At 34.0% G+C, this 20,529-nt stretch overlaps 1 protein-coding gene across 2 annotated transcripts in view; it reads left to right on the forward strand.

Annotated features, from left to right (window-relative positions):
• Positions 1-949: 949 nt before the first annotated feature.
• The window catches only part of LOC149785535 (beta-hexosaminidase subunit beta-like), a 35,220-nt gene continuing 15,640 nt past the window's right edge, over positions 950-20,529 (forward strand). The window contains exons 1-13 of one of the 2 annotated variants that reach the window (XM_089931204.1): positions 950-1,363; positions 1,765-1,832; positions 2,142-2,465; positions 3,768-3,883; positions 4,763-4,873; positions 7,131-7,229; positions 8,480-8,585; positions 12,402-12,591; positions 13,751-13,840; positions 14,569-14,647; positions 17,205-17,382; positions 18,391-18,481; positions 19,786-19,890. In XM_089931204.1, the coding sequence (XP_089787330.1) occupies positions 2,207-2,465; positions 3,768-3,883; positions 4,763-4,873; positions 7,131-7,229; positions 8,480-8,585; positions 12,402-12,591; positions 13,751-13,840; positions 14,569-14,647; positions 17,205-17,382; positions 18,391-18,481; positions 19,786-19,890 (1,424 nt within the window). In that variant the 5' untranslated portion in view covers positions 950-1,363; positions 1,765-1,832; positions 2,142-2,206. Of the gene's footprint in view, positions 1,364-1,398; positions 1,833-2,141; positions 2,466-3,767; positions 3,884-4,762; positions 4,874-7,130; positions 7,230-8,479; positions 8,586-12,401; positions 12,592-13,750; positions 13,841-14,568; positions 14,648-17,204; positions 17,383-18,390; positions 18,482-19,785; positions 19,891-20,529 lie in introns of those variants that run through there. The other variant, XM_089931203.1, reaches the window with a different exon arrangement.

Genomic DNA, 20,529 nt, shown 5'->3' on the forward strand with positions numbered 1-20,529 from the left:
GGGTGTAGAGTTTACGAAGTGCAAAAACGTTAAGATGCGTTGGCACCTCTCTATATCTCGAAAGTTTACACGCTGCTGGTGGAAGGCCGTCTTCCCCAAATGGAAAATGCTTTTTATATGTTACCATCAACACCATTTGGACGCCATTAATGCCATCAAAGGATTTCTTGGATGCGGATATGTTAGTTAGAAATGTGACCATGGATTTAGTCATCAGGAGCGCTATGTTCATTGTGATGAAATATGTCATGGGTGTTTAGCTCCCTGATTTTTCATTACAGTAGGAAAAGAAAGAATTCATTGCTCTTCTTGCAATTGGAAATTTTTCAGTAAAACCTTGCGAACAAAACCACATAAAAAATTACCACAGAAGAGTGCTTACAAATTATTGACAGTATGCCCACTTTTAGACATCTTGTTCGAACAAATAACCAAATCATACTTTTCTCTAGAAAAGAACAAATGCCGTTTATGTGGCAAAATCGTTGACTTCAATCATCAGTGTTACTACATTAATATGACCAGGAACTCAATTAAGAATTAAAGGACGACCAGCACAAGAAAAAGGTCAAGAGCATGATCTTGAGTGTATCTTTTTCGACTTTGATATTCCCTTCAGAGCAGAAGTATAATCCGTGCATATTGATCTACTGGATGCTATATAGTTGACTACAGGCCGCAGGTGAGGGTGATGACGCGCCGCGTCGGGTTTAGGAATCTCGTTCTTATTGTCCGTCGCCCTATACTTATTCATGCTACTGAAAGTATTGTTTCCACTTTTTACCGATGTTGAGTCTACATTGTATATAAATGAAAGTATACTCTGTGAAGTTAATTTTATAATTTTGAACAAATGATAGAGTGTGTGAAATACGGCCAGCAAAGCGTATTTTTAACGAACTCTTTAGGCGACCAACGGAACGCATTGCTCGTTATTGGCAAGATAACTTCCTAGAAACTATGCAAATGCTATTTACAGCTTCGATATACTTTTCGATAGCTGTGGAAGTCAAACACTGGTGTATATTCAGGGGAAAACTTTATGCAACAAACAATTTGGATTAAAAAATTCTGCTAAACCATGGCACATTGTGTCTAAACAATTGTATAAACCACAAACTATCTATGGGCTACAACTTTAATGTTTAATCGAGGAAAATCCGCACGTAACTTGAGTTTATTCCACCCGTTATCGTGTACCTTCAACGCGTATGGTTATCACCGGTGATAAGGCACTTAATAACCCATGATAAGAGGTCGCCTCTGAAGATCAATACTTGCTGGAAACGTTACTTGGGAATTAAGATGAATTTTTATAAATCTGCTTAAGATCGATATCTGCTACATAAAGGAGATCTAACAGGTATCAAAAATAGTTCATGTACTTCCTGAGCTTTGGAAATCCTGGTCTATTTATATTTAGAAGCCTTTTGGATAGAGCATTGTATTTGGTGTTGGAGCGAGTTATCGTTTGTAGCTGTCTGTTCTGAATGCCGTTGTTAACTTCAAAGTTATGAAATTTGTGATTTAATTGGTGAATCAAAAATGAGGAGAACAATGCCTTGCATCAATGACGTGCTATCTATTATTATAAATAGATCTAGAGTTTAATCTGAGTGAATTTCTATTGTATTTCATGTAGCTTCTGCATTAATCAGGACTTCTTTCGAAAATGCGCAGATGGAGATTTGTAAGGAGAATGCAGCCTTTATTTATTTTGCTTGCATTTGGAATGCTTTCTTATTTTTTGTGTGTACTACATAGGGCTGTAATTTTCGAAGGACATGAAGGAACCGGAAAGCATGACAGTGCTGCTGTTACGAGATCCTACGGTATGAATATATATTTTTTCAATGTATCCGATATACAATACATTTATTTCATTATACATTATGCACTTGAAAATGTAAAAAAATCTACCTATTTAATGCAATTTCTTCTTTTATTTTTGTCATTTATCAAATAGATTAACACATACGTTGCATAATGATGTATATTTATGTTTTACTCACTCTAAATCGACATAACTTTATGATCCACGGGAATAATGATTTGATGTGCAAAATTTTGGTGAAACATTATTTAAAATTATTTTACAATTAAAATTTCAAGTTGAATAATTTTCCTGTTTTTTCCTTCAGATCACCTTTGGCCATATGTAAACAAGATATCTTTGCCCGATGGGAGATATTGCCTACCCTGGCCGATGCCTAACGTTTTTGTACAAAATAGGACAAGGATGTATTTCGTTAATTTTAAAAAATTAAAAGTTGTCACATTGGGAGTAAACTGTACCACACTTGACATAGGACTAACCAGATACAGAAAGAGGTTGTTGCATGGTATTATAGAAACTCGTGGGAACAAAGCTGTAGGACAATCGGGGAGAACAAATGAATTAAAAACGATCAAAATAAACATCGATTCCTGCACCCATTATCCCGATTTACATGTGGACGAGTCATGTATGTATTTTATTGCAATATTTTAAGATCACGTTTTGATTAAGGAATTTAGACCATAATGAATAACAATCAGATAGTTTAATTTTGTCTCAGATGATAACTGCTGTTAAGGAAGATCATCTGGTTTGGTCATTGTCAAAGAAACACTTTGGCGCTATTTTTGGTCATTGTCATAGAAACACTAATACGTTATTGACTTTCAGTGATTATTGCTGCTTATTTTTAACAAGCCGTGAAATCAATTGTAGGCAAAATGGTTTTGTTTTATTCAAAATAAAAAGTCATGTGTTGTATATGTTTAGATGTAAGAGTTTGGACCGTAATATTCTTCATCATGGCCCTTTCATTGATAAATGTTATCTCTTAAAGGATTTTCTGGTTTGTCTGACTATGACTGGTTGAAAAGGAAAAATAAATTCTTAGTAAAAAGAATCTCTCCAATTAGGACTGTGAATCTTGAACGTATCTTAAACTTACTAACATCCAATCGTGTTCCGTCTTACAATTCTTGCTTAGAAACATCCAATCATACACCGTCTTACATTACTTGTGTAGTAACATTCAATCGTACTTCGTCTTTCATTACTTGCTTAGTAACATCCAATCATACACTGTCTTACACATTTCTTGTTCAGTAACATGTAATCGTAATCTGACTTAAACATTGCTTGTTTAGTAACATGCAATTATACTGTCTTACACTAAGCTTCCTCACGTTGAATGTTCAGTAACATGCAATTATACTGTCTTACACATCGTGTGCTTAGTAACAATGCAGTTATACTGTCTTACACATTGCTTGTTTAGTAACACACAAGTATGTTCTGTCTTACACATTGCTTGCTTAGTAACATGCAATCATAATCTGACTTAAACATTACTTGTTTGGTAACATGCAATCAAACTCTGTCTTACACATCGCTTCCTCAGCAACGTGCAGTCATACTGTCTTACGCATTGCTTGTTCAGTAACATGCATTTATACTCCTTCTTACACATCGCTTGCTTAGTAACATGCAGTTATACTGTCTTTCACATTTCTTGCTTAGTAACGTGCAATTGTGCTCTACTTACACATTGCTTGCGTAGTTACATGCAATTATACCATGACTTACGCATTGCTTGCTTGGTAACATACATTCATACTCTGTCTTACACATTGCTTGCTTGGTAACATACATTCATACTCTGTCTTACACATTGCTTGCTTGGTAACATACATTCATACTCTGTCTTACACATTGCTTTCTAAGCAACATTCGCTTATAATCTATACTACTTACGTTTCATTTTCGCTTCCAGATACAGTAATGGCTGATCAAAATGGTCTCAGAATTGCCGCTCCAGACGTGTGGGGTGCTTTACGTGGATTGGAGACCATTTCCCAGATTCTCTGTCCTTCCGAAGACCTTCAACATGTACGCTAAATATTTGTCTCCACTCGTTCGTGTCATGCTTCTATTGCCACTAAAGCAAGCTTTATTGCATTTACCATTAAATGTCATGCATTAGGCAAATTTGATATTTGTTTGTGGAGTGTGTGTGTTGGTTTGATTATTTAAAGAAACAGATGAAGTCGTATTCACCAACTTCGGCCATATTTAGGTCTTGATAACAGCAAATACTACCCAAGGCTGTATTTTTGAAGGTAGTAAAACATTTTACTTTTATATTGTTGAAAGTTGTCACTTTATTCAAATATATTGGTGACCCCCCCCCCAATTTGTTTAAAAAATAAATAATAAAAAATTAATACAAAAAAACTTTTCTCTGCCTGGATCCCATTAAACAGTGTATTCATTTCAAACTATCACTTAACATTTGAAAGAAAATTATCGCCTTATTTTCACCAGATAAACTCATTAAATAAAAATAATATGTGATTTTGTTTTGTTGTGGATCAAAATGAGATGCATATATTGGGCACATGTATCTTGATATTATATAATAGTTCGAGTATGTTTGCTGATTCCGCAGTACATGAATTTTCTTAGATTATTGTCGGCTTATTGATGTCTGGATTAGAAGTGTATATTGCCAATGATACCACGAGAGTTGTAACGGTTGTTATTTTAGCCTCTTTACAAAAAGTTAGTACAAGCAAATCTTTCAGAAATATAGTTCGAGGATTCAAAGAAACATGCAAACTTACTGAAGAATTAACCTAGCTGGATGTATGTATTACTTTACAAGTGCATGTTGTTTCTTTTATATCAAACTGCTCACACTTTCCCTTTTGAATCACCGAGGAAAAACTTATCTTTTCTTGTTTGAAAATTATGTAAATCTCTTTTTAGATGTATCTACCCGAAACTTACATACGTGACTTTCCCAGATATCCGTATCGCGGTCTATTGCTTGATACTGCCCGCCATTTCCTGCCTACAGAAGTCATTCGACAGAATTTGGTATAATTTATTATTATTATTATTATTAGTGTCTTTATTATTATTATTATTATTATTATTATTATTATTATTATTATTATTTGTAGTAGTAGTATTATTAATTGTTGTTGTTGTTGTTGTAATAGCAGCAGCAGCAGCAGTAGTAGTAGTAGTAGTAGTAGTAGTAGTAACATAATATCGTATCTAATAGTACATTGCATTCAAACAGTCTGTTAATTACAAGGCCATGTGCCATGGGCGGATCCAGAAATATCATAGGGGGGCGCGTATGGTAGGTTGATCAAGTAGGCGAAAGGTCTGCGGAACGGAAAACCCAGGGGGGCCCGATAAGCTCCTTCAATTTCACCGTTTCCACGGCATACTTTTAACCACCTAGCTGCATAGAAAATTTACTCCAGGAAACATTCCGGTTGTTTCGTGCTACTTTTCTTTTAGTGGGCGCAAATTCGCCACCCCTACTCTCTTCCTTGATCCGCCCCTTTGCAATGCTAAAGATGCATTAAAATATGTTGTTTTCGGTTTAACGCAATTTTTCACCGTATGATTATACATGGCGTCCAGTATATCTGGTGGAGAAAGAACTTGGGAAACTCCGGTAAGAACCACTGAGCACACGGGAAGCGTCTTGCAAGCTTTCCTATATACACAAATTGGCCGAGCCAGAGACTCGAACTCACGCGGACAAAGGTGAGATGGCAATGATCGGTAATTGCAGGCAAGCGTTTTAAACAACTCGGCCCCTGTTAAAACATGAAAGTTCATCCTTTTTGTTCCAAAAGTAATTAAAAAAATATATCCTCCCAACAGCCATTTTCTTAGACTTGAAAACGCTTTTATTCATGACTTCAGGATTTTAAATGATCTCTTCCAACCCCTTTTTAACATGACGCCAGGATTTGGAAAAGCCTCCTCCAAGTCCTTTTTAATAAGACGCAAGGATCTGGAAAAGTCTTTAAAAAAATTTTTAGTATTGCGCCCGGATTTAGAATAGTCTCTTCCAAGCCCCTTTTAGCATTACATCAGAATTTGGAATAGTCTCTTCCAAGCCCCTTTTAGCATTACATCAGAATTTGGAATAGTCTCTTCCAAGCCAGTAAAGTTTGAGAGGATTAAACTTCCAGTATAATTTGGTACTGTATGAAATCATGGACATGTGTTGTATATATGATTCATTATTTCACTGACGGATAGCTACAAGTGCACGTCATAGAACAATGGTAGTCAAATTATGCTCTAGCGTTAACAATTCCATTGCAAATGTTACTAAAGACAGCCATTTTTTCAATACGTGTTACGGAGAGCAAAACATCTCTGTCTAGTTTTAAAGAACATTATTCTCTAGTGTCCATCATCTTGGATGTTAGCCCATAAATGCAGCTGACAAACTATTAGATGTATTTCTGTTACTTTTTCAAAGTTTTGAAATACTTCTTTCAGTATACATAAATGGATTCTTTGGCCAATATTGCCACCAAGCTTGCACACATCTTCGCCAGCCAAAGTTCCGATATGTTAATCTATAAACACCTTGGTGGATCGATCAGATATTTGAATGTTTTGCACTTACAACCTATTGGATTCAAGAGTTTCCTCCGTTAGTACGTAATGCCAACTTACCAACAGTGTGTAACAGCATTACATCGTCCGAAAACGGTGGTGGCAATTGACTTCAAACGGATACTTTGTAAGTTTAATATCGAATGTCTGACTACATACTAGAAAAAAGCCATAACAGGTGTATTTGAGGAAAAGGATGCATGTGTGCAAACACGTACCGGCATTGGAAAATCGCTTACTTATGAGTCTATTTCATTTGTTTGCACCCCTTGTCTATATCATGTAGAAATAATGTCAAATCTTGAGTGGATGCAGTGGAACCAATAAAATGCACAGACCTGAAGCACTGAACTATCTGATCGATCCGCCAAGGTGTATAGAGGCTAACATACCAGAACAATGGCTTGCGAAGATGGCGTGTACGTTATGCATTGAAGAGCTTCAGTGGTCAGGGGTAGAATCGAGGTAAAAGGTCTATGTTTAGGTACGATTTCAGCGCGTGAACTCTGAATAACGCAGAAATTTGGGGATGTTGTACAGAAAATTATGTTTACTGTGAAATGACACCTAAATATTGCATATTTCTTGCATTCTCCATTGAACTGAACAAAGTTAGTGTTATACTAAATGTCATCTGGGATGTAAATCTTATGTCTTCTAAGAAAATCTGTAAACGGGCTGGTGTTTATCGTTGATCCAGGACGCTATGGAAATGAGTAAGCTGAACGTCTTCCATTGGCACATGACGGATGATGAATCATTCCCATATAAAAGTGCTGTAATAGAATTATCAAACAAGGTGAGGTGTTGCTCTTTTTCTTCATAAAGTTCATGAAAACTATTCCACTCATAATTTTTTTTTTTTCATTTTCATATACCTTATTTAAATTTGTGACATTGTGTTTTATTTTCTGCCGCAATAAAGTTTAATGTTATCCATCAACTCCTCAGAGAGACATTTAGCAATCAGTATAATACTAAACTGATTCAATGATAGACAGACAAACCGATATAAGTACATACCTACCTACCTACCTATATACATACATACATACACGCATATAGTATTTCGATTCTATGTTCTTAAAATAAGTAACAGAAAAGAGTGAAGAAAACAAGCTTCGTAAAATGTAAAAAATAATGTATTTCCTAAGAACGGAAAGTGAAAAATTGAGAAAAAAGAACTTACGGTATTGCGAATTAAATCCAAAAATAATCCAAGGATTAAAGACACAAGTCTTTGTAATAGAAAGTCTTGAATAAAACTCAGTTCAAGTCCCGAAGAGATGCAAAATTGTAAGCGATGACGTGTCTGTTATAGCTGATGAAGTACTGACGTGTCAACAGTCTCTTGTTGAATCACAGACATATTCCATGTTTAAACTCATTATAAATTGCAATGATTGTTTTTATCCAAGAATATTGTCAGAGCACATTTGTATTTCCAAAGAAAATAATCACTTGACTTCAATAATTTGAAGAAAATAAAATTCAGCCCAAACTGGTCACAACATGATACAACTTAACTTGCTAGATATTAAAGCACGACTGGTAAAATCCTCACAGTCACAAGATAATATAGTTCTCTGTTTGACCTCACGTCACAGGTAGCATTTTCTAAATCGACCATTACCTAATGGAAAATAACCTTCTAGAATGATCTAATGAGCCTTGTTTACTTACAACACAATAACCTATAAAACTCACTTGGGAATCTACAAAAACCCTTACCCTGATGAAAATATTTACAAATTCTTTTTTACCTTAATAATATGCGTAATAAAAAGCTCATACATAGAGACAAAATGAAGCTATTATTAGTTGTTTACAAAAATAAACGAAATAAAATTTTTTTATAACTAACAAACAAAGTAATTAAATATAGATAACAATATATATATATATATATATATATATATATATATATATATATATATATATATATATATATATATATATATATATATATATATATATATATATATATATATATATATATGTGTGTGTGTGTGTGTGTGTGTGTGTAAGCTTATTATGAGTTACTTTCAGGGCTCTTTCAGCAAGAATGAAGTGTACACAGCTGACGACATAAAAGAGTTGGTAGAATACGCCCGACAGAGAGGAATACGAATTGTACCTGAATTTGACACACCAGGTAATGCATACATTATGGCGAATATACAATGCTAATATTTTGATAACTTTCAAGATATATTTCGTCCAAGATAAGATTTGATTTACCGGTCATCATTTGGGAAGACCATGATATGTTACTTTTTCTGCCATAATTTGGTGTGTAGCTTTTCCTGTCATCATTTGCTAGAAACTCAAGATGTAACTTTTCCTTCAATCATTTTGCCGAGCTTCCATTCAGTGTACAAATCACATCCAGGAAAATGCATAAGAGGAATAGTCTCCAACACTATTTACATAAATTTGACAAAGACTATCTCATCTCGACTGATATGTATATTCAATTGATATTGTGTACCTGACTTTTATCGCGATCGCAACTGAGGGTTATGAATGGAGTTAATGCCTAGCCCACCCTTGTCATAGTTTTAAGATATTTACTGAAGTCTGAGTTCAATGCCTAACCATATTTATCACATAGTCAGTACAGGTTGCCTATAATGTGTGCAGTTTCATATTTTTTATATTATAACATGTAAACATATCACTTTATGTGATCCTGATTGGTCCAAATAAGCCAATGAAATTCTCGTGCAGTATTCTCTTTACTGATTGGCTGCGATCTTGAAAAAGCTTTTATTTAACCCCGCCTTCTGGAATTGTTTATTTTCAATGAAAATTTGGCAGCCATTGTTTAATTCGAGCCTCGAAAGGATTTGGAAAAAATAGGCCTCGTCTGTCTGAATATGGCCATTAAACCCCCACAGGGGCTTGTTATGTCAAGTATAACATATCATAACGTGGAAATGGGCTAAAACCCCAAGACAAGAACAATAACAACAACAAGTAAAACTAAGGATATTGTTCAGTTGATAGCGGGTGGGGTGAGAGTGGGCAGTAAACATGTAGCATGGAATCCACACTATATACAAGCGTGGTTTAAATGTTAACCTACAGAAGTAAATAAAACCACCCGTGTTCACAGAAGAATGTGGACATAAACCGGTCTCCAAACTGACAGAAGTTTACGCAGTAAATAGATTATGCAATTCCGAGTCAAAATGAAATTTGTTTACATATTCTGTACTCTATTGTTCCAAGTCAAGTACTACAAATATCCGGTCACAAATACTTTAAGTAAATATGGGAATTTCTGCATCCAGTAAACCTTTCACATGAATATTGCAACAATGTAATGTTTAGTTGTGAATGTGACATGTTAGGTTACGTAAACGTGGAACGTCTACGGGTACTGCATCAAACAATACATCACGCGCATAAGACATTCTGTGTTGAAAAACGATTTTGTCTGTTCAAAATGTTCTGTTTATTCGGAAGGGCGCTTGTACTTTGACTTATAGTTTGTAATCTACTTTTAAGCTAGTAATACTTTTTCAAATTTGTTTTGGACTATTTTTTACGCACAGCAAATGAAAGGTACGACGTCTGTCAGAACGAATTAAATTATTCATTCTTCTTTCTATCTAAATAATTTCCACTGAAATAAAAACTATGTGATAAATAGAATCTCATATGGGTAATTATTATGGGCATTATTCAACTGGTTTCATAAATTCAATCTTAAATCATTACCTATTTCGGATCCTCCATTTATGAGCTTAATATTTTCTGGAAATGAACTTTTATAATTTGGTTTAATTTTCCATGAGAGATTTGGTATTCCAGGGCAATCATTTGCGAAGTAGGTGAATTGTAGGTGTTGTTGTATATAAAGATGTATGGTAAACAATTATTCACTACTGTTTCATTATAAGTCTTTGGGAATCTGTGATCAGAGTTTGTAGTTCTGCTCATATACGATTCTAGAAGAATTATTTATTTAAATTACTCACTGAACTTACAAAGAGATCATTGACTTTTTAAAACAAAAAGCACTAGTATGGAATTATTGAGAATTCGTTCAAAGATATTCTAGACTATATCATTTTGACACACGAAGCCATTCGAGACTTTTGGAATTTATTCGGAATATTCTATACTTTTGGACTTGTGATTTAAAATTATTTGGAATTTAATTCACAATACTGTATCTGTCGTTTAAATTTTTACTTTGTGTTTCTGGCAAATAAATTATTAGTTGATTATAGCCTGACTATACCTCCCCGTTTGTTTCTACCCCCCCCCCCATCAATTTGAATAACGGAAATCTTTAATTTGATAAAAAGTGCACAGAACTTAGTCAATTTATTCATTGATTTATTATAATGTCTAACCTGAATGTGACCAGAGTTACCCTAACACTGGTATTCTCTGCACCTTTTACGCTTCCTTCCATACTAACAAGGCGCCATGTTGTGTACCCTATTGGGCAAGTTGATTTCTTCAGACAACATTGTGACGTAGTTCATCCTGTTCGGTAACTGCCAAATAATTCCGTAAATAGCAATAATGTTGAGAGTTTAGGGTTATATTCTTTGCACACATGTACATATAAATTACACCTCTTGCTAAATCCATGTGAAAGGCAAATTGGTAATTGGCATTCTTTTCCTTTGCTTGATTCGACATTATAAATATCGAAGCTTACAACATAGTATTTTCCTTCTACGTACATATATGTGTAGTCGTGCACACACCCCTTCGTTGAAAACTGACTTGTCCAGGAACTGAAAATAACTGGCGATCAGGTCGTCGTTTACAATCAAAACTTCCGTTTGGAATGAAACCCGCAGATAATAACGGTGTTAGGGTCTCACATGGGCGTAATCAGGTTTGAAATTGTAAATAAATAAATGAACAAAATTCTGTGCATGCTTTATCTCATTTGTGCTTTTCATCTTTTAAATAGATAGACGGGTACAAACAAACGGGGAGGTAGATTCAGACTATAGTTTGTCTCAAGATAACACTTCTACACTATTTGCGCATACTTTTACAAAGACTGGTTAACTTCAACATATCTGAGGGACATGATTTGTTTAAGCATGAAAATATCCTCTCACATTATCCAGGACATATTGCAGTATGATTGATGTCAGGTACAATTTTCAATGAAGGCAACACAAACGTTTTGAAAATGTGAAAAGATGGTTAACATTGCGCATTATAATTTGTTGTTGAGACCCCTATATTGGACGGATTAGCAGTAGATATCACAATGCAGAATAACAAAAGAATATAGATTGTTACTGATTTGCCTGTTGAAAAGTTTTCCTTTTTTTCCTTTGCTTTAATTATCGCTTCACCAGAAAGGTACACTCCCTTAAGCCATGTATTTTCATGTATCAATTTTAAGATGAAGCTTGATATTACGTAGTTAAATAAGTTTAGGACCTTGTCTAATTGGATATAATCTGAAATTAAATAAATATTTGTTGTGAAATTTGACCTAAAATTCCCAATTAAGAATGTTGATTCTTCTTGCATAAAACTTTCACACTTTGGTAACAAAGATTTAATTGAGAACTTCAAAAATAATAATATAGTAAAGGACTCAGATGAAACAATAGTCATGCCAGAATTTGCATACAAAAACTACTTTAATAAAAAAAGAATACATTTCGTAACTATTAAATCACGAATGGTATTTTCCCAGGATCCATAAAGAAAGTGGATTCAAACATCGAGCGTGAATGCGAAAGACCTTTAAAGCAAGAGTAAAAACGAATTCCACCCAGGACAATCATTGAAGTTTAAATAAGTATTGCATAGATGTCTTATGTTATAGTAGGTCTCGGACATTCAATATGACAAGAAAATATTATAAAACGAATGGCATTTATGAACTCATATTTTAATGAGAAAAAAATTAATATTTCAAAGGTGTAACTTTTTATATATTGAAACAGGTTATGCATTTGTTTCCTTTCATGTCCAGGTCATACGGCGTCATGGAAAACCGGTACTCCCGAGCTCATGATGTCCTGCTCGAATGACAAGCCATCATTTATGAATATAACCAACGAGGCGTTATTCGACTTCCTAGAAAAGTTTTATACAGATGTGCTGGAACTTTTTCCAAGTTCGCATATCCATCTTGGAGGAGACGAATTTAATTTGAAATGTTTGTAAGTGATCATAAGTATAGTTTGAAAAACTCATTAACAGAGCGATGGCTTCGTGGAAAATACAACTTTGTACTTCTAAAATCATCCACCTATCTTCATAGATATCTTTTATGAAAGACAGCTGATGATTCAAATTTAAAAGACCTACATGTTTATCATGGTTTTGAATTTAAAATTCAGTGTCACCGCAACATATGCTGCAAATAAGTTTAGCTTTTTTTTTCTGCATCATAATTTTGTGCAGGAGTATATTGTGATTGTCAGTCAGATGCAAATGGAAACGTCAAATCATTTTCATAGACACTGTTGATTCAGTGTCTAAATAATAAATAATTTTTAAAAAAAACTTCTGAACAGTTCTTCAGAATATTGTGCCGTTCTTTTTTAAAACAGGTGTCATTTTGTGAATTGCTTTTTGGATATGGAGAAGTTTTTTTCGTATGTGCTGGTTCACAAGGTATCGTTGATTATTAATTAGTAACACCCCACATTAACCTACATCGTTTGATCTTAGAAAAGCCGATATTGCCGTGCCAACAAAAATAATCTACGCGTTTTCTTTGTCGAACTGAAATATCTGCTTCATTGTGCTTTTTAAGGCCATTGTCTCTTTTGAACTCCAACATTTTCTACTTGATCTTTGCCGTTTATATCATCATCTTACAAATAGGTTCGTTGCTAGGCAATGCGGAAGATGAAGATTGGCTTCCCACTCCACTCAAGATTGTATGTGTTATGATAACATACGTAATTTACGTACGTAAAATCTTACACAGGCATAATTGCTTCCTCAATAAATATCGCTTTGTTTGAAGTATATATGGAAACGAGCAGTGAATTTGGTGGGTAGTGAACATATAAGTTTAAATAGTTCGCAGAGATGATAGATAAGGAACATTGAACAATAACAGTCTCTGAACTTCGATACAGGATTCATAAAGACACCATTCTCAATGAGAGTGCCACTCCGACTCTGGCGTATTGTATATCGTTACTATAATAAGAGACAATCTGTTATGAAACTTGGGTAATCCAAGATGAAAGATCAAATCTCTCATGTCTTTACCTAGATATCTTCGTAACAATGCATTTAGTGCTTACAAGAATGATACAGAGGACATTAAATCCATATTTTATTAATCAGCCTCTCTGTTTTCAGAGAACAGGAACTCATAAAACAGAACGATTCCCTATCCAGTGTTGACGCGCACCTATTAGCAAAGAGCCACCTTGGACGATACTTCCAAAGGTAGGATTTACTTATTTTGCATATTATTTTCCCTGTGTCTATATTTCGCTTTTCCGTTCTTACGACGTTTTTGCGAGGTTTTAGTTTCAATTCAATTAAAAAATCCATGTGATAAAATAAAAGAATTTCATCGCTTTTCAAAGTTTTTTTTCCTTACAAGTGTTGTACATGTACATCTATGTACTTGATGTGGCACTAAGCATGTAATATAAAAAATACCACACATAAAGCAAGCTAATATATAACAATACGGTAACAAGTGGTTAGGCAACAAAATGGAAAAGCACAGAGGGCGTGAAGAAATATAAAATGAATAGCTGATTATAGACAAGCACAAAAAACAAACAAACAAACACACCACACCCATGGCGTAGAAAAGGTAACACACAAAGTTTACTTTAGTGCATCTGACTCTTTGACATTATTAATTTTGTATGTTATTTGTAAGCATTTTAATGAAGTTTTATTTTCGCGGAAACCTGACTTTATCATGAAAAGAAAACAACAACGAAGGTAAACCTTCCGCGAAATTTACCGGGCATAAGGTAGTTATCCTTTGCATCTGGACGGGAAGTTATGACGATTCATCATTATTTCTCATTTTATTCTGTTGACATATAAAAATTATGATTTATACTGAGAAAACTATCCATTATTTCATTTGAATCTGGTTGCGTACCTATTAATAAAAACTTGTTATCTTTGTATCATTCCCATGATATTTGTAGATTGCAGTCCATGATAACAAACCTGGCATCAGACAGAAGAGTGATCGTTTGGAGTGACTTGTTCGAGAAATCTTTGAATGTAAGCACAAAAGGCCAGATCAAATAGTCACGAAACTGAGCACAAAAATTAAAGTCGTGTTCAAGTTTCAAAAGTCGTCATCATTAACTTGTCTCAGTGCTAGCGTATATTCAGGTATATCTGATTGTTTGTATATATACTTACTGGAAACATTTCTATTATAATCAAAAGACCTTAGATATTGTTTTCAATTTGGAGTCTCGAGTCCAAGCATTGCGCAAGTGCAAAGGAGCCTGAAGTTACACCCCCTCCCAATAATTGAATAAAGACAAATCTTTCGTTATTTATACATTATCTTCATATTTTTGTAACTATAACAAGATAGAAAAGGTTGTTTATTAAGGCAATTTGTTATGTATATTTAACAATGGATATTCTAACAAACTGAACAAAACATAAAATGGTAAACGCATTACAGCAGAAGAAATGAGCGAATGAGTCCAAAATCTAAATATCAACCTTTCCTTTTCATCATCATCACCATTTAAGGTAAAGATTTGTTTATATCAAAACTGCTTGACCATGGAATGACTGGATCAGAAACCGCTGAGTTTTGCATCGAATCAAAATACAGGCATTGACGCTTGGGAATTTCGCTGACCGAAATTTGTAATCCTTTATTAGCAACTCTGCTATAGTATATTCAGTACCTGAGTAACTTTAATTTCTGAAATGTCTTGCACTCACAGTTGTGTTCTATCCATTAACCTTTACATTGATCTCAGTATCAATAAACATCGTGTTTGACTAATATTATATGATGTTCACAAACATATCGCACAGAATTTCTTCCAGTTGAAAGTTTGCATAAAGTTACCACTTGAACTAGTACTCGATTTACTTTCCTTTACCATAAATCAGTGCGCTTAACGTCAGGTGGGTCATATTAAAGTCTTTTTAAGCTGGACATTTCAGGCTTAAGTAGTTAAAGCATAGCCCAATCCCACAGATTTCCTTACAAAATCCTTATTAAACATTAAGTCTGTTTTCATTTCCAGCCAAACAATCAATCATTCCTGTTTAGAAATAGGCAGATGTTGCACACCAACAATGTAGAAACAAGGAAAGGTTGCATGCCAATAATGTAGAAACGGTGAAAAGTTTCATACCAATAATGTAGTAATGGGCAGAAGATGCAATCAATAATATAGAAATGGGCAGAAGTTGAATACCAATAATGTAATTATTGAACACCAACATTGTAAAAATGGGCAGATATTGTGTATCTATAACGAAGAAATGGGCAAAAGTTGCATACCAGTAACGTAGAAATGGGCAAAGTTTGCAATACATATAATGTAAAAATGGGTAGGCGTTGCATACCAGTAATGCAGAAATCGACAGAAGTTGAACACCAATAGTGTAGAGCAAAGTAATAACGCTTCCGTGAAAGATTCATGCATTGTGAATTTTTTTATTTCTATTTCACTAGGGCGTGATTCACACCACTATTATAAAACGATATGCATATATGGAAAATGCATATCACTATTATGTGAAAAAATGCATATAGAAAATGCATGCCATTATATGTAAATATATGCATGTAAAATGAATATCGCTGGTGTAAATGTTCACATGCATAGAAATGCATATAATAATTATGTAAAGGTATGCATGTAGAAAAATGCATATCACTGTTATTTGAAGGTATGCATGTAGAAAAATGCATATCACTATTATTTGAAGGTATGCATGTAGGAAAATGCATATCACTATTATTTGAAGGTATGCATGTAGAAAAATGCATATCACTATTATTTGAAGGTATGCATGTAGAAAAATGCATATCACTATTATTTGAAGGTATGCATGTAGAAAAATGCATATCACTATTATTTGAAGGTATGCATGTAGAAAATGCATATCACTATTATGTAAAAATATGGATTTAGAAAATGCATATTATTATGTAAAGCTATGGATTTAGAAAATGCGTATTATTAAGTAAAGCTATGGATATATAAAAAGTGCATATCATTATGTAAAGCTATGGATATATATATATATATAATATGCATATTATTATGTAAAGCTATGGATATATGAAAAAATGCATATTATTATGTAAAGCTATGGATATATGAAAAAATGCATATTATTATGTAAAGCTATGGATTTAGAAAATGCGTATTATTATGTAAAGCTATGGATATATAAAAAAAATGCATATTATTATGTAAAGCTATGGATTAAAACTAACATTATTTTCATTCACAGAGCATAAGCTTTAAAGGGCTAATATATGTTATTTGAACGAATGAGGTGATGGTGCGAAAAGATTGTAACATAATGCAATAGAAAATTAGTACAATGTCTATTTTTTAGTGACTATTGTCCATAGCTGATAGTCTTAAATAAAAACAAATCTGCATCAGTGTCACATAGAAATGTACAAAACCTCTCTATAGTTTCCACTCAAAACACCCAACCATTCTCTATCTCCCTGCCCCCCCCCACTCTCTCTCTCTCTCATATATATATATATATATATATATATATATATATATATATATATATATATATATATATATATATATATATATATATATTCCAGTTACCACCTTCACTGACCATTCAAGTATGGGAAGATGACTTGTTTCAGTATACTTCGATCAGGAAAATAATTGAAGCTGATTTTGACTTTATTTATTCCACTAAGTGGTACTTGGACCATACCGGCCGTGGATATTCGTGGAGAGATTTTTATACAGTAGATCCAATCAAAGAGATAGGTATGCTTGTCATGTCTTTATTTTTATATTGTTTTCCTGTCTTTCCACACTGTTTATCTATCTCCGTTTTTGTTTTTGGTCTTTAGTTGCACTTCTTTTGTTTTCGAAACTTCAATAAATACATACACAGAAACGTTGATCACGAGAATGTTTCTACATTAGCTTTCCTTAGCCAGCAGAAATCTTTCATTAAGAAAATATTGCTGTACAATCGAGTTACGAAGCTTAACATACAGCTGACACATTATACATCGCTGGATATTACTGAAGCCAATTAGATATTTCACCATAGTCTGTTCAATATCCAACACATGCTGTTATGTATAAAAAATCAAACTTTGTTGGTTCATTAAAAAAAATTCCACCGAGATAAGCTAGAAGTTCTTTTCAGCCTTCACATATAAGCACTATGAATAAGCTAAAAAATGCGTTCTACTTTGAAGTTTAATTCTCAGATAAGACTTAAAAGCTGTCTTCTAGATGATATCTTTAATATTAAAAACTTCATCCCTTTAATCACAATAGCATATAATCAATAACAAAATATTGGCCACATGCAGCGTTCCCTCTAAGCGAATGGTAGATGTCCGCGCTATACGCGCTGTATTGTGCAAGCATTATGGTGATTTTAGCATTAATGTTGGATTGAATATTTGGTAATTTTTATCTGCTACGCGGAGAACAATTCTGCTGCTCGGGGATGTCTGAGCAGCTGCGCGGCCGCGCGCACGCGCAGCTTAGAGGGAACCTTGGCCACATGCGGCGGAAAAATGTTTGTCACTTTTGAGTTATGAGAAACTATATTGTTCAGTGCCACAGTTATTATGGTCATTTATTTCTAGTGTAAATAATATTTACAATTAAGGATTTTCGTATTTATCTTATAATCTATAAACCACCATAAATAGTGACGAAGTCAGCGCAGGTTAGCTAATTTGGCTCCTATTGATGTGTACTATCACCACCTGTAAAATATCATCTATAGGCGAAACACACCTCTATTGACAGGTAATTCCTTTCCTACTGGATTTGTGCTCGGGGGTGAAACATGCATGTGGGGAGAACACGTCGATGGCACAAATCTTCTACAGAGCATTTGGTAAATATGGAGAATTTGGCGTGGGTAGATAAAAATATACTGATTCATTAGTTTTGTTTTGAAAATCCCGGGCTGTGTAAGCATACCGGGCTGTGTAAGCATACCGGGCTGTGTAAGCATACAGGGCTGTGTAAGCATACCGGGCTGTGTAAGCATACAGGGCTGTGTAAGCATACCGGGCTGTGTAAGCATACAGGGCTGTGTAAGCATATGTGCTGATTTCTTGCTTCTTGAAAGTTCGCTATCTAGAGTCACTTCTCATTTTCTTATTGTTACTCTTAATAGTTGTCCATCTTTAGGTCACAAAGCACTGCCTTCATAAGATTTTTTTTCAAATTGTCTTTATTCATCACTACATTTTGAATATCTCAGTAAAAGTATATAACTCAAACTCAGGTTATACACGTTTGTTTTTATTGGTTAGGACAACACATTTTGTGAGATCCTAGAAAAATAATTGCATGCAAGAGGTATAGTTTAAGTCTACTAGATTTCACTAAATTAAACATTATTATTTATTTCTCATTTTTGATATCCGATATATTTCTAAACAAAAATAGACGAGTTTCAAGATGAACAAGATTATATAACTTCATGCAATTGAATTTATTATTATCAAAAGGAGTCAACATTTTGTCAGAAAGCTGGAATATATATATATATATATATATATATATATATATATATATATATATATATATATATATATATATATATATATATAAAGTTTACAAATATTTAAAAAAACTTGGATTTTATGCTAAATATTTATTATAAATATGATAGCTGGTGACTTGTTAAATGGAAAAGTATTAAATATCGCTGCGGCCTTGTGCAGAATAAACACTAAAAGCTCTCTTAGAGAAAAAAAGGAGACTCCGGTACAAAAATACTAACGTTAAGTTTTCTGAAATTATATGACTGTGAATATCGAATAATGTTTTAAAGAACGGTGAAAATTATACTTGGAAACATACAGTAACTAATTTCACACAGAAGAGCGTCATTGTGTTTCTGAAAATAAACGTAATCAGACAGCAAGAGATTGGACGGATATGAAATTACTGCGCTCAAGCTTCAATTATGACAAGGAAAAAATGACCACAAAAAATAAAAATCATACAAAAGTAAGGTTCATAAGTTATTTGCATATGTATTCGGCTATTTTAAGACAATGTAATGTCAAAATTGTCACAAGTTGCAAAGTAGATATATTTCTCCACACATACGTTGTTCTCTAGTAAAAAGAAACAAACATCATCTGTATTGTAAGATGTTCACTATTGGTTTGTTTCTCAACTAAGGCCTCGTGCATCAGCTGTAGCAGAGAGACTATGGAGTTCCGCATCATTAAAGAACCCAAATGAAGCAGAGCACAGATTTGTGATGCACCGATGCCGAATGATATTGTAAGGAAGTTCAGTGAATATCATGCCTGATTTCGTGGCGTCACGTCTTTAAGCACAGGGTTAGGATAGAAACGGAAGGTTAACTCAGCCATGTCACTTTCACCCTGTCTGTGGAGGTGAACAGACCTCCGAATAGAAGACCTGATTGGTAAATTATGAGCTTGGCTGTTTAGAAAGCCAGCCCTGGACTCGAACCGTACATATTCAATCGCCTCGTTTCAAAATCCTGTCCTTAAGGTTAATTTTACCATAAGTTTTGCATTTAGGTTCTATATAATCCAGACCAAATCCCACTTCAGTCTGCGATGTTTAGATTTCAACCTATTTGAAAAAAATACCAACGATTTACCAATTGGTGAAAATATATTCTTCTTCTTCTTCTTCTTTTTCTTCTTCTTCTTCTTCTTCTTCTTCTTCTTATTATTATTATTATTATTCGAGAATTAGCCCTATATAAACAAAATAGCAGCAGGGAAGTTCTACAGACCAGACGGTTCCGCCAAAATAAAGCCTCCTACGAGAACTTTTCCAGTAGAAGCCTCAGAAAGCAGAAATAAAGCTTCCTACGAAAATTAATTTGCGTAAATTCAACCCCGAGTGCAATTTTTGTGTGCAAATTTAATGATTCTGGACAAGTAA

Source organism: Sinohyriopsis cumingii, chromosome 13, assembly GCF_028554795.1.
Source record: "Sinohyriopsis cumingii isolate HCF-2022 chromosome 13, ASM2855479v2, whole genome shotgun sequence".
Classification (NCBI taxonomy): domain Eukaryota; kingdom Metazoa; phylum Mollusca; class Bivalvia; order Unionida; family Unionidae; genus Sinohyriopsis; species Sinohyriopsis cumingii.